This window comes from Mustela lutreola, chromosome 10, assembly GCF_030435805.1.
Source record: "Mustela lutreola isolate mMusLut2 chromosome 10, mMusLut2.pri, whole genome shotgun sequence".
Lineage (NCBI taxonomy): Eukaryota > Metazoa > Chordata > Mammalia > Carnivora > Mustelidae > Mustela > Mustela lutreola.
In genome coordinates, this window is record NC_081299.1 from 61,769,168 (window position 1) to 61,782,625 (window position 13,458).

The window sequence follows — 13,458 nt, forward strand, 5'->3', positions numbered from 1 at the left end:
CTTTTTTTTCCTTTTATTATCGATGCCAACCTCAGCTTTTTATTCCTCTGTGCAACTCCAAAGCTCAGTGGTGTCAAAATGAGTATCATTGATCAGCATGTCTTCAGAATCAAAGTTCTCTTCTACAAAGGCATTGAAATGTATACTGCACCTGACTTCCCCCTACATGCCAGCATCATATGATGTAATTTTCAACCCTTTCTTTCTGATTCACATAAGCTCTACATGCTTTCTACTCAATCATTTAAAATATCAAGAGACAGCATGACTCAGAATTTTATGTATTTTTATTTCCTTCTAATACACACTTGATATTTAAGTTCCTTTTGTACTTCAACCAATCGCAAAGAATAAACCAGATCTGTTATGCTACTGGACACCATACTAGATTTATTATTAGCCAGTTCATTTATTCCAAAGTGTAGCTAAGCCTCCAGATGATTTATTTTAGATCTGACCCTTGCCTGTGGTAAATGGACATAGGAGGAAGAGTGAATTAATGACCCCAAAAGGGACACAATTCAAAATCTGGTATTTACAGTATGTCTCCATGGTAACAGAATGTCACAAATGAAAATAAATTTAGCCTACAAAATTAGCCAAAATGTAATTCTGAAAGCAACCATTTCAGTTAAGCATGTTTGGGAGGCTGACCTATTCAGTCACATATGTTTCAAGTCTCTAGTCTTCTTTGTACCACATAGAAAAATGAAAAAGGAGAAATGTAATGCTTATTGGATGAGATTGAAAAGGTCAAAATATTGCTGGACCCCATAACAAGAAAGTAGTGATCGAGCCTTCATAACTTATCATTTTAATAAAGTTAAAAATGGAAAATTTTAAATTCAGGATTTATTAATTTTTTGTCATCTGACTAGTAAGAACTACAGTTCCTTTTACATAGAACTGGATATTATATAAAGTCACAAAAATTTCTAAGACTTAGCCAGGAAGAGGAAGTATTTTATTTCTAAAACTCTATCTTGTCAGAGCTACTACACAGATTTGTTATTGAAAATGTATTTAAGACACACTTGGAAGTTGTTTTAGAAAGCTAATGGGAAGTACATAACATTGCTGGGTTACTGTGGGAATTTTTACTTAATCATTTTTTTTTAAAGATTTTATTTATTTATTTGAGAGTGAAAGAAAGCAAAGAAGGGGGAGGATCAGAGACAGACGCAGACTCCCCGCTGAGCAGGGGCCCGATGCGGGACTCTATCCCAGGACTCCAGGATCATGATGTGAGCTGAAGGCAGTTGCTTAACCAATTCGACCACCCAGGCGTCCTACTTTATCTTTAAGATCAATAAGCAGAGATAAGCAAGTAGTATCCATCCACTCACCCATTCGCTTAATCTTTCTTTCAAAAAACATTACTGAACACAAACGCTTTTCAAAGCAGAGGACTAGGCACTAAATACTCTCCTAAGAATGACTTACATCTATTTCTTTGATTGAAATTCTTCTTTATTTAACTCTCAGTAAAATGCAAAATTAGAGCAAATAGAATACCATTCATACATTCAGTTTCCCTCAGATAAGATATAATAATATATACATTTTTTTGGTCACTACACATTAATCCAAGACAAATCTAAGTAGAAAACAATGGCTGAAGCAGAAATAGAGATGTGTATATATAACTCTATGTCTGATCCTGATCTCACCTGGCTTGTCCCTTCAGTTGGTATTTATATCTTCTTTGATGAGAAGAATGTCTAGGCCACTGCAGGTAATTCACCAAGTAGATAATCTACTTTGAAGTTTATTGACTGGAGCAGAAAAAAATAATGTTGGGTGGGGCCAGGGAGAGCCAAAGGCAAGCTATGAATTAATGGAAGATTGTGCTGCGTTCTGCTTTACAATGTTCCCTCTGGACCTCAAGAACTCTTACGTGACCTCCAGTTGCCCTGGACTCCCTACTGTTCTAAAGCATTCACTCATAGTATTGACTTTCCCTAGCTTCCAACAGAATGTGAACAAAGGAGAAGTATCATAAAAAGAAAGATAATCAAAATAACCAGGAACATTCTTCTGAAGGAAGGATGTCCTTCTTAGCCACTCATTAATAAAAAAGATTCAAAGATTTATTTTTCAATAACAGCCTTGGGAGGAAAAGTTCAATGACTTTGTTAAAGATTTCCCTTTGGCTTAGATCTTGCAGGACAATAAAATAAAAATCATTGTCTACAAATATAGCAGTGACAAGGCCTGTGTTCATTAAATGTTAAGTGATGGTTGTAACAACAGTAATAATAAACTACTTGTGCATTTTTCAAAATTAACTATTACCTTCCCTTTTTTTTTCTTTCCTACATATCTCTTACTTATTTTTCTTCAATTCTTTTGATTCTATGAAAAATTCTTATTATAGATACATATAAGAATGAGAATAAGTGGGTTTGTTAAAGACTGTTATTTTCTATTTTGAATTCTATTTTCTATACATATTAACAAACCAATCAAATACAATAAATAACTATAGAGCAGATATTTCAATTATTTTAGTTTTAAAAATTAAGCACTAAAGCAGATCCAGAATTTAGCATCTTGGTGTTCAGTTATTACTTCTGGCCTAAAATTATTGAATATTCAATGAGATTGCAGGTTATTTGAGGGTATAGATTCTATATATTTATAGCATATTTTCCTTGACATTTAGCAGGTTTCTAGGAGGGAAATTAGTAGAAAAGAAGAATAGACACTTTCATTAAATGTCTAATATGTGGCAGGCACCATGCTAGGTACTTTCTGGTCACGATCTCGTTTGATCTTTTCAGCAACCCTGCAACAGTACTGTTATTATATCCATTGTAATTAATAATTAATCAGTATCTCCAACACTTCAAGTACTTGGCATACAATGATCATTTTATACTTGTTGAGGAATGAGTATATATCAATCAGGTGTTCTTAATCTTTAAGCACTGGAAACTAACTCTTGCTAATTTAAGCAGAAAAGGAATATATTAAAGGATATCAGTCAGAGCACAGAATCTTCCCCAGGACAGGATGGAAAGCCAGGTTTGGAATTCGCACAGTGAGGATCAATGTCCATAATCACAGCCCCAAAGGAGTCCTTTGAAAACACATTGCTACTGCTAGGCTCACATGCCTACACTTGTTCTTCTGGCACCAGCCATGTAGGGCACTGAGTCTGTGAGTGGAATCACTACCACTGGAAGCTGGATGGAGCTACATTGCCAAGATAGATTAGGTTCTGCTTTTCTGTGTCTCGTCAGCTCTGATGTCAGAGTCTGACATAATGTGTTGATTGGAGGATCTCATAGATAAGTGTCCAAACCAGGGTGCTGTTGAAAGTGAAGGGGTCACTATGAAAAACTATGCTAGGATAAAGCCTAAACAGGGAGATGTGGCCACTCTCTGCCAGTCCTGTGCTCTCACTGCAAAGGAAGCTTGGAGTGCATATTTTCAGCTCCTATGATTAAACATGGTCTTGGCCTCTAGTCAGTAGTCTTGGTATAGGGAATTCCCCAAATGTCCAAAGGGGTCATGAGGCTGGCTGAGCCAAGGAGAGGACAGATGCCCACTACTGAGGGAACAACTGGATGTTAAATAACTGTCTAAGGAAATATAATTAATGAGGTCTGCCTCACTCTAGAGCTTGTATTTTCATTATGCCATGCTGTTTATCCTGGAGTATGATAATTCTCAGTCAAGGGTACACTCCTAAATAATGTTGTAAACATACACAGTGCTAGACCCCGCCCTGACCTGTTGAACCAAAATATCTGGGAATGGTGCTTTAGCCAAGAACTGTAATTTTTTACATCTTACAGGAGAAGAAAAAAAAATAATTTAGAAGGAGATCCTTGTGGAAATAAGGCCATGAGGATCTTTTGGATGCTTATTAGTTTCCTGAACTATTACATTGTGCAAGGTAGATTTGATTAGATGCATTCCATAGAATTTATGGAAGCTAGAAGAAAGCCTGTTTAATGTGGCAATGGGCAATAGAACAGAATTATAACTTTTTAAATTGGATGCACTTAATTTCCTTTATTATTATCATTAATTGGCAATTTCCAGGAGTCTCTCAGGCACTTAGAAAAGTTCTTGACACAACACATGAGAAACCTGAGACACTGAGGACTCCAGATAACCTCCTTTTCTTTTCTTGTTGATGACAGTGAATGCCCAGGACAATGAAGACCATGTCCCACTCCATTTCTGTTCTCGCTTTGGACACCATGATATAGTGAAGTTCCTGCTCCAGAGTGATAGCGAAGTTCAGCCACATGTTGTTAATATCTATGGAGATACCCCTTTGCACCTGTGAGTAATATAAACCATTCCATGTGTCCTTCAGCTGGACCACATGTACCTTCTTACTATTATCAAGATATTTTATTTTACTCTAGGGCATGCTACAATGGCAAATTTGACGTTGCCAAGGAAATCATTCAAATATCAGGAACTGAAAGCCTGACTAAAGAAAACATCTTCAGTGAAACAGCTTTCCACAGGTAAAAGGATGTTTGAGTTCAATAGCCACTAAGGGTAGCTGGTACCCTTAGGCACCTGAAGTTGTGTACAAAAAGGGAGAATGGATAGTGACAGATGTTGCAATCAGAGAGCAAGAGCAGAGGGTGGGCAGAGGACAAGGAGTCCAGGCTAGATGCACGGAAGAAAAGGTAGAGGCAGATGCTGCAGTCAGTACAACAGATGGGAGCTGGAACCAGATGCTGCATTCCTGGCAGCAGCCACAAAGACAGGGTCTGATGTTGTCAAGGCAACAGGCATATCAACATCTGTAAGCATATTGCTTCTATTCCACTTCACTCTGCAGAAAGCTGCCAAAAGGGGCAGTGCCCATAATCCTCCTCCGACAAGAATCTCATTACCAGAATTCATCAGCATCAAATGTGACACATTTTCCCTTACCACTTATACCTTATGTGCAAATGTATCTACCTATCTAAGACATCCATCTGTCAGCCTGTAAAAGCCTAGTCAGGGTGGCCACTGAGATACCTAAGAAGGCATTAACTCCTTTCTAGGAATGCATGAGAGTCCTTTAAAGTGTGCTCTAGAGAAGGAAGGAAAAGTCTGCTAAAAATTCAGAACCATAGCTCCCTAAAATATCCAAAAGTAAGGCAGATGTCTTATAAAATTTGAAACCTTCATTTTTAACAATGAGTTACTATTTTGCTATAAAAATAAAAACATAGTACTTTGAATTTAATAAACCCTGACTATAAGATCATTTACCTACACATTATAAATTTCTTGGCTAGTTTGCAACTTCTAAAAAATGTATTTGAGACTAATATGTTATTTACATAGTGTTTGTATTATACTGGTGACTAATAGAAATGAGGAGACTTTTTTTTCATACTGAAGTAGTATTAAGCTTATGTTTCCTGATAAGGCATCAGTCTGCCCAATATGGCTTAGATGCTCAGATTTTTATCAGGAAAAAAAAAAAAAAACATAAAAAACAAAACAAAACAAACAAACAAAAAACCAGCCAAAAGGGAGTTGAAGAAAACTACTATTTATGCAGTAGTGAATATATGCCAGATGATTTGCACCCATTATCTCCTTTAGTCCTTATAACCATTTAATGAAGTAGGATTTATTATTCCTCTTTTGAAGATGAGAAACTGGGGCACAGAGAAGCTAAGTAACTTGCCAAAGAGTCTAGGACTAGGAAATCACGTATTAAATACCCACCTGATTCCAAATTCTGTGCTTTTTATATATCTTCATGTTCTAGTACCAAAATATTTTGTCTGTGTTCTACATGCTCTGTAATAGAACAGATGCAAGAACTCTTTAGATCATGCTTTCAGTCAAAATGGGTCAGTGGAATTTCTCCCCAAGGGGATAATTGGCAGAACTGATATAAATGGTTACGGGTGTCCTTTTTCCCCATTAGGTCATGCTTGTTAAGGCTGACACCTCAGGCTAGTTTTCAAATCATTTTGCTACTCTGTGCACATAAATTGGAACCAACTATAATCAAAGGATGATTGTCACCTCCAGAACAGTCTATATGACTAGTTTAGTGAAGTGAGTTGAAAGTATATATCCAGTCGTTTTATTTTGTATAAGCCTGTGGCTACTAGGAATAACATATTAATATTTTATTCTATTCACTTAAGCACATATTTATAAAAGAAACTCCTTTTACATTAGGAGTTCACTCTGGTTCTGAAATTTTTATGTAAAAGTTACAATGCCTTGCACTCAATAGAAAGCACTGAATACATTTCTGTTATTTTCATATGTATATATTCATGTACACATATATATGTACACACACATATATGTGTGTGCATAAATATGTATATATATACATATATATATTCAGAACTCATTAATTCCTGTAAATGGTTGCTTTGAAAAGAATCAATGAGGCAGTTCCGACAATGGAACATTAAGAGTGTTCCCTCCTTAAAGCAACTCTGTTGTAAGGTATCAAGGTAATCAGAGCCGTAGCCATTATCATAACACAATATGATAAGTGCCATAAGTCTAAAATGACAAAGAAAGAGTAGAGATGGCAATGAATTCAGCCTTTGGTTCATGAGACTTCATAGATGAAACAACAGTTTAGCTAGATGAATAATATATTTCTTTAAGGAAAATAATGACATTTTATTAAAGAAAAAAGATTGCCAAGGTCACCCCAAGAAGTGGAAATATTAAGACCCAATGAACTACCTATTCTAAAACCAAGTTTGGAAGGAAAAACACACTGTTTATCTGTATTGTTCTACAAAATTCAGTACTTCTCTTCCAAAATACATGACACTGGTCATGTGTGAGTTTTTCCCACACCAAAAAATTCTCCAATTTTCTGTAAGTATGTGTCTCCAACTTTCCGTAAGCATGTGTCCTACAATTCAATTCAATTCTGATACCATCTACCAGGAGTTAGTATTAGACCCCATAGGCTAATGGCTCAGTCCCACAAACTGCCCCCTGCCATTTCAGATGCCAATCACAAGTCCAGGTGTCACCTAAGTCTCTCAGGACCCTTCTGAGTTCCCCCATTCCATTGTCCTGCAGAATGCCTAGGTCTTGTAGCTAAAAATGCATGAAAGTCCTGCAATACTTTTCCTCCTTTTATGAAAAAGAATATCATGGAAAATATTTAATAATCAGATACTTGAAATTTTATACAACTTCTTATCTTGAAAGACCAGATTTGGGAATCTCAGGATTATATTGCTACATGTGCTTATATTTTTTTTTAATTTTTTTTTAAGATTTTATTTATTTATTTGACAGAGAGAGATCACAAGTAGGCAGAGAGGCAGGCAGAGAGAGAGGAGGAAGCAGGCTCCCTGCTGAGCAGAGAGCCCGATGTGGGACTCGATCCCAGGACCCCGAGATCATGACCTGAGCCGAAGGCAGCGGCTTAACCCACTGAGCCACCCAGGCGCCCTACATGTGCTTATATTTTATCACTTCCTTCTCCTCTCTCATTTCCTCCTTCTCCCTACTTTGTCTTTCTAGCACTCTTATAAACACACTAGATTCTGGAATTGCCTGGGTTTATCAGAGCTGTATCCATTTTTTAGGGTTGCTATAACAAAATACAACAGACTGGATGGCTTGAACCCCAGAAATTGATTTTCTCACAGTTTATGGAGACTAGAAGTCCAAGATCTTGATGTCAGCAGATTTGATTTCTTCTGAGGCCTCTCTCCTAGGCTAATAAATAGCCACATTTTTGTTTTGTCTTCACATGATTGTCCCTTTGTTTGTGTCATCTGTGTACTAATCTTCCCTTTTTTATAAGGACAACAGTCATGTTGGAATAGGGCCCATCCCAATGATTCCATTTTAATTGAAATACTTCTTTAAATCATACTCCTTTAAATACAATCACATTGTGAAATTGTAAGAGGGCTTGAACACATTAATTTGTGGGGCACACAATTCAACTCATAACAGAAGTCTTTTCCTTTTGTTTTATTTTTGCAGTGCTTGTACCTATGGCAAGAGCATTGACCTGGTTAAATTTCTACTTGATCAAAATGTCATAAGCATCAACCACCAAGGAAGGGACGGGCACACAGGTCAGACTTTGGTGAAACATCACTAGTTTTCAATACATATCATTGCTCAAGAATAGTGGGGAATAGAAGAATAGATGACATTGTCAACCCTAATGAGGAAGAACGTTTGATTATTTTATCACTGACATCTTTTAGAATTGATGGTGCATGGTAACAATAAAAAGCAGACTGACTTTTGATCAGCTTCTTTATTGCAATAAATTATCTACAGTTGGTGCATCTATTATGCCCCATACCAGGAACAAATTGACCACACTGCCTGTTTTTCTTGCTGCTCAAGAAAAACACTGGCTTTGGGTCTTAGTTCTTATACAGAGATGCCAACATTTGTTCTTGGTAATTTCAGTGCATGTAGAAATACTAAAAATTGAGCTAAACATAAGGCAACCTCTCTAGATCAACTAGAATAGGATACTTCTTTTGCGTAAAGTATGTTGTGTTTGCTCAATATAGAATTAATTCTTTATCAAAGACATCTATCTTTGCTTCGTATCTCTGGCAACAATGCTATGATATGGTAATAGCTGTCTTTTGAAAATTTGGGTTCAGTTTTCCTCTTTTCTCCTTTCATACTTTCATTCTATTGTAGGATTGCACTCTGCTTGCTACCATGGTCACATTCGCCTGGTTCAGTTCTTACTGGATAATGGAGCTGATATGAATCTGGTAGCTTGTGATCCCAGCAGGTCTAGTGGAGAAAAAGATGAACAGACATGTTTGATGTGGGCTTATGAAAAAGGTATATTTTTCATCATTGCCTCTCCATAATGATGCATTGAACTGTATGTATAGATTATGTCAATGCATTAATAATTATTATACACTCCCATTTCCTCTGCAGATTATATTTGAGTCTTTAGGAACTTGATCAAAGAGTCAATAGACCGGGCGCCTGGGTGGCTCAGTGGGTTAAGCCGCTGCCTTCGGCTCAGGTCATGATCTCAGGGTCCTGGGATCGAGTCCCGCATCGGGCTCTCTGCTCGGCAGGGAGTCTGCTTCCCTCTCTCTCTCTCTGTCTACCTCTCCATCTACTTGTGATTTCTCTCTGTCAAATAAATAAATAAAATCTTAAAAAAAAGGGGGGGGTTACCTTTAAAAAAAAAAAAGAGTCAATAGACCACTTCTAGGGAAGGTAACTCTAGGGTTGCAAATGAGCTGAAGGCATTCTTGATACCAGCACTTTGAAAATAGAATGAGCTACAACAGTCCTAGGTAATAGAGAAACAAAATTGTGATATGTAATAATAGTTACTTTCTTAGTATACATAGAGCTAGACTCTGTCTCTTACACGGGGGAATTTTCATGTGGGTTCAAATTAAATAAATATGAAGAAAGGGAATATTTGTTACATCTGACCTTGCTAACAATGCCTGAACTAGAAAAAGTCAGGGAACCAATAATTAGTGCCTGTGTGTAAACTTACGTGAGCTCAAAGTAATGAAACTTTGGACTTTGATATGAGAACACCTGGGTTTAAATCAAGCTGTGTTCTTTGATCTTGGACAAGTCATCTATCCTTGCTGAATTTCAGTTTCTTCTGAAAGAATGAGAATAATAGCATCTCCTACTTAAGAGATTACAAAGATTAAATGAGATAATATATGTACATTGATTACAGCACTGGCTGGCACATTGTAAGTACTAATAATTGGTACTTAAGTACTGGTAACAGTGGTCATGGTAGTAGTTCAGAAATAGAGATGATCAATAATGATGTCTACATTTTAAGGAGAGGAAACTGGAAATAATCAAAGGGGAAATAGCACTTCATCATTGTTTTAAGATATAGTATACCTCATCATCAAGCTTTACATATATGCATAAACTCCTATGGAGTTTAAATTTTCAAGTGAAATGGAAAAGTATACATTGTGATTGAAATCAGAGGGTTACAAGTAAATACTGTAAAATATATCAAACTTTGCTGCCTGTCTGTTGCTGTCTTATTAGGATGTTTAAACTATCTAAAGAAGTATTCTGTTTTTAAATGCTAGAGTCTTAGATGTCCATACTAAAAAAATGTGGAAGATTTCTTAGGCTACCTATTTGATATAAAAGATTTTCTGCCTGAAGTGAGACATGAAATTTTTTTTTTGTTTCATTTTAATGGCTTTTAATTTTATTAAAAGTGTGTCATGGTGCAAACAGTTTTGAGGCTTTTTTAAAGCTCAATATTACATTGTTGTGTATAGTTGCAGGTTTTTTAACTTTAATCAAAATTTTTTTAATAAATTAATTTATTTTCAGAAAAACAGTATTCATTATTTTTTCACCACACCCAGTGCTCCATGCAATCCGTGCCCTCCATAATACCCACCACCCGGTACCCCAACCTTCCACCCTCCCGCCACTTCAAACCCCTCAGATTGTTTTTTGGAGTCCATAGCCTCTCATAGTTCATCTCCCCTTCCAATTTCTCCCAACTCCCTTCTCCTCTCTAAGACCCCTTGTCCTCCATGATATTTGTTATGCTCCACAAATAAGTGAAACCATATGATAGTTGACTCTCTCTGCTTGACTTATTTCACTCAGCATAATCTCTTCCAGTCCCATCCATATTGCTACAAAAGTTGGGTATTCGTCCTTTCTGATGGAGGCATAATACTCCATAGTGAGACACGAAATTTTATCAATTAAGAGAGATGGAATTCGATAGCTAAAACAGGCAAATTGTAAGCACATAGAGAGAAAGAATAATATAGATCTGAAGACTGCCAGTGAGAAAATGATTATAGGACTTACTTTAATAGAGACATGTGAACAGACATGGTAAAGTAAGGAATGAGTTGGATGTAGCCCTATTATGTTATATGTTCTTTTTTGAATATTGTGTAAATACATATGTGCATGCACACACATTTGCATATTATATTGCTCGATGATTTGTCACAAACTGAACTCACATCCAACATCTAGCATCCAGATGAAGAAACTGAATATGGCCAGCACCCAAAAACTACACTTACATTCTCTTCCAGTCATTCCCCGGAGAGGGTCCCACTGCCTTCTTGGAGTACAGATTAGCTTTGCCTCTCTCTGTACTTTGTACAAGTGCAATGTCATGGTATATACATTTTTGAGTCTGGCTTCTTTTGGCCAACAATTTGTGAGATTCACTCATATTATTTTAGGTAGTTGTATATTGTTCATTCCCATTGTATAGCATACTATTTTGTTATTGTATCACTATTCATTCTACTGCTTGGGGGCATTTGGATAATTTTCAGTTGAGGACTATTAAGAATACTTTTGCTATTAACATTCAAGTGCATGACTTTTGATGAACATCTGGATGCATTTCTGTTAGTATAAGGACCTTCCAATTTGTATAAAATAAATTCCAGGTAGTTCTGCATTTGAATATCAGTTGAAGAATGTTACATATTCTGAAGCCTCAGGAGGGCTTACTAAGTTCTACTTACCCATCACATTGCATTTATTCATGTGAATCTCAGACAGTGTCTCTCAAGAAACTTGAGTTTCAGAGAAAGACTGTTTACAAGCATTAGTCTTCCGGAAGACAGCTCAGATATAGCTGCTGTAGCTAGCTCTTCACAGGGGTTGGCTTTGTTTGTTTTTAGTTGACTGAGAGTGATGGTTGAAAACTGGCTTTAGTTTTACTTTTTATGGAATTCCACACTTTAAGAAACAATGAATCATTGTATAGTTTCCCAAGATTTTCTACCAAATGACAACAACAAAAATCTTTTGGCTTAGAGGATTTACCCACTGGTCTCTGCAACATCTGCCATACTTGTCACCCTTATTTGTTCAACTAATGTGCTGGGCATCAGTGTTGTATTCCATTATTACTATGAATTTTAACAAATTGAATGTCAGTACTCAAGAGACAGATGGATGCTTTGCATATGTTCTAGAGCAGAACATGTCAAAACCAACAAAATGAAACTGTTGCTATTTTCTCTTGCTAGAAAAATGTTGCATTGTTTTCATGTTTCAGGGGAGATTGAAATATTGAAATATTGTCAACAGTGCACTGTCCCTGTTTTCTTTAAATAAAGAAATGCTTTCCTTTCTCCCTCAGAGAGGGATTCCCCAAATTAACTGAGGTGGCATACGAAGGATTTTCCTGAGCAACTTAGAGATGGAGTTGAGGAAACACTAAAACTTCATTTGAAGTTCCTTCTTTATAGGATAGAGATGTTATAGAAATGGTCCAATCATGGTTATCTGTACCTTGTTCTCTCCTTGGAGTGATAAACCAGAAGGGAGCCTTACAGTCAGGGTCTGTCTGTTTAAAAAGGAGTACTGGGGCACCTGGGTGGCTCAGTGTGTTAAGCCTTTGCCTTCGGCTCAGGTCATGATCTCAGCGTCCTGGGATTGAGCCCCGCATCAGGCTTTCTGGTCAGTGGGGAGCCTGCTTCCCTCTCTCTCTGCCTGCCTCTCTGCCTACTTGTGATCTCTCTGTCAAATAAATAAATAAAATCTTAAAAAAAAAAAAAAGTACTTTTGGAAGTGCCAAATTTAAATAGCTTATCCTAGTCTACCAACCCTTTCTTTCTTTCTTTCTTTCTTTCTTTCTTTCTTTCTTTCTTTCTTTCTTTCTTTCTTTCTCTACCCTCTTAAAGGAAAATGGGAATTTTTCTCAATAGCGCCCATCTCCATTCTTCTAAGGCAAACTTTTCACCTGTTACAAAGTTTTTAGCTTACCCTCTGCTGTTCTGATATAGCACATTCAGTTCAGAGATGCTTTAGAGTTTTGTAAGAGTTACCAGCTTTCTTTTGGAAACTCAGAAAAGAGTTTACTCACTATGGCTCCCTGAAGGATTAAATATAAAGAACAGTTTCCATTTACATAGCCCTTTTAACCTAAAGATATCAAAATCAATCTTGGAAATAATTTTCCTGGTGACCTTGATTCTACACAGAAACCTATTGGTTAAGTTTCAATATTTCCCTGCTAGACTACTCAGAACTCTAATTTTACAATATTTAGAGTGTTTCCCTTCCTCAACTTGGCTACCCCCCACCCCCCGCCTTGTTTTCTACTATTCCATCTGAGAGTAGCGATAGCTGTCTCACTCACTTGGATTTGTTCTGCCCTTTCCCTGGGGTACAAAGGACTTGTATGAATCAATTTAAATTGGCCAGAAGAAATAGCCAGCAGCCTGCTTATGTTCAAATCCTCTGCCCTAATCACCAGTATGGAAAACCCATTGAAAAGACCTACACATAATCTCGCATCCATTGCATTAAAGATGAAACTGCCGAATTGAAAAGATCTCAGCCAATTAGAATTGAACACATAGCTCAATAGTGTGTCTGGCAGTTAGATTTGAAAAGGCTGCCTTTGACAAAGAAAAGCACTTCTTTATGTCAGGCTGTTTAGGGTCAGAAAATAACCCGAATCAGAAACAGAACTTAAAACTTCTTATTTGC

At 36.8% G+C, this 13,458-nt stretch overlaps 1 protein-coding gene across 4 annotated transcripts in view; it reads left to right on the forward strand.

The window, feature by feature from the left end:
- Positions 1–13,458, forward strand: part of TNNI3K (TNNI3 interacting kinase) — a 319,782-nt gene that overhangs the window by 125,627 nt on the left and 180,697 nt on the right. For all 4 annotated transcript variants that reach the window (XM_059135899.1, XM_059135898.1, XM_059135897.1 and 1 more), the window contains exons 8-11: positions 4,155–4,299; positions 4,386–4,490; positions 7,963–8,057; positions 8,647–8,796. In XM_059135899.1, the coding sequence (XP_058991882.1) occupies positions 4,155–4,299; positions 4,386–4,490; positions 7,963–8,057; positions 8,647–8,796 (495 nt within the window). The remainder of the gene's footprint in view (positions 1–4,154; positions 4,300–4,385; positions 4,491–7,962; positions 8,058–8,646; positions 8,797–13,458) is intronic.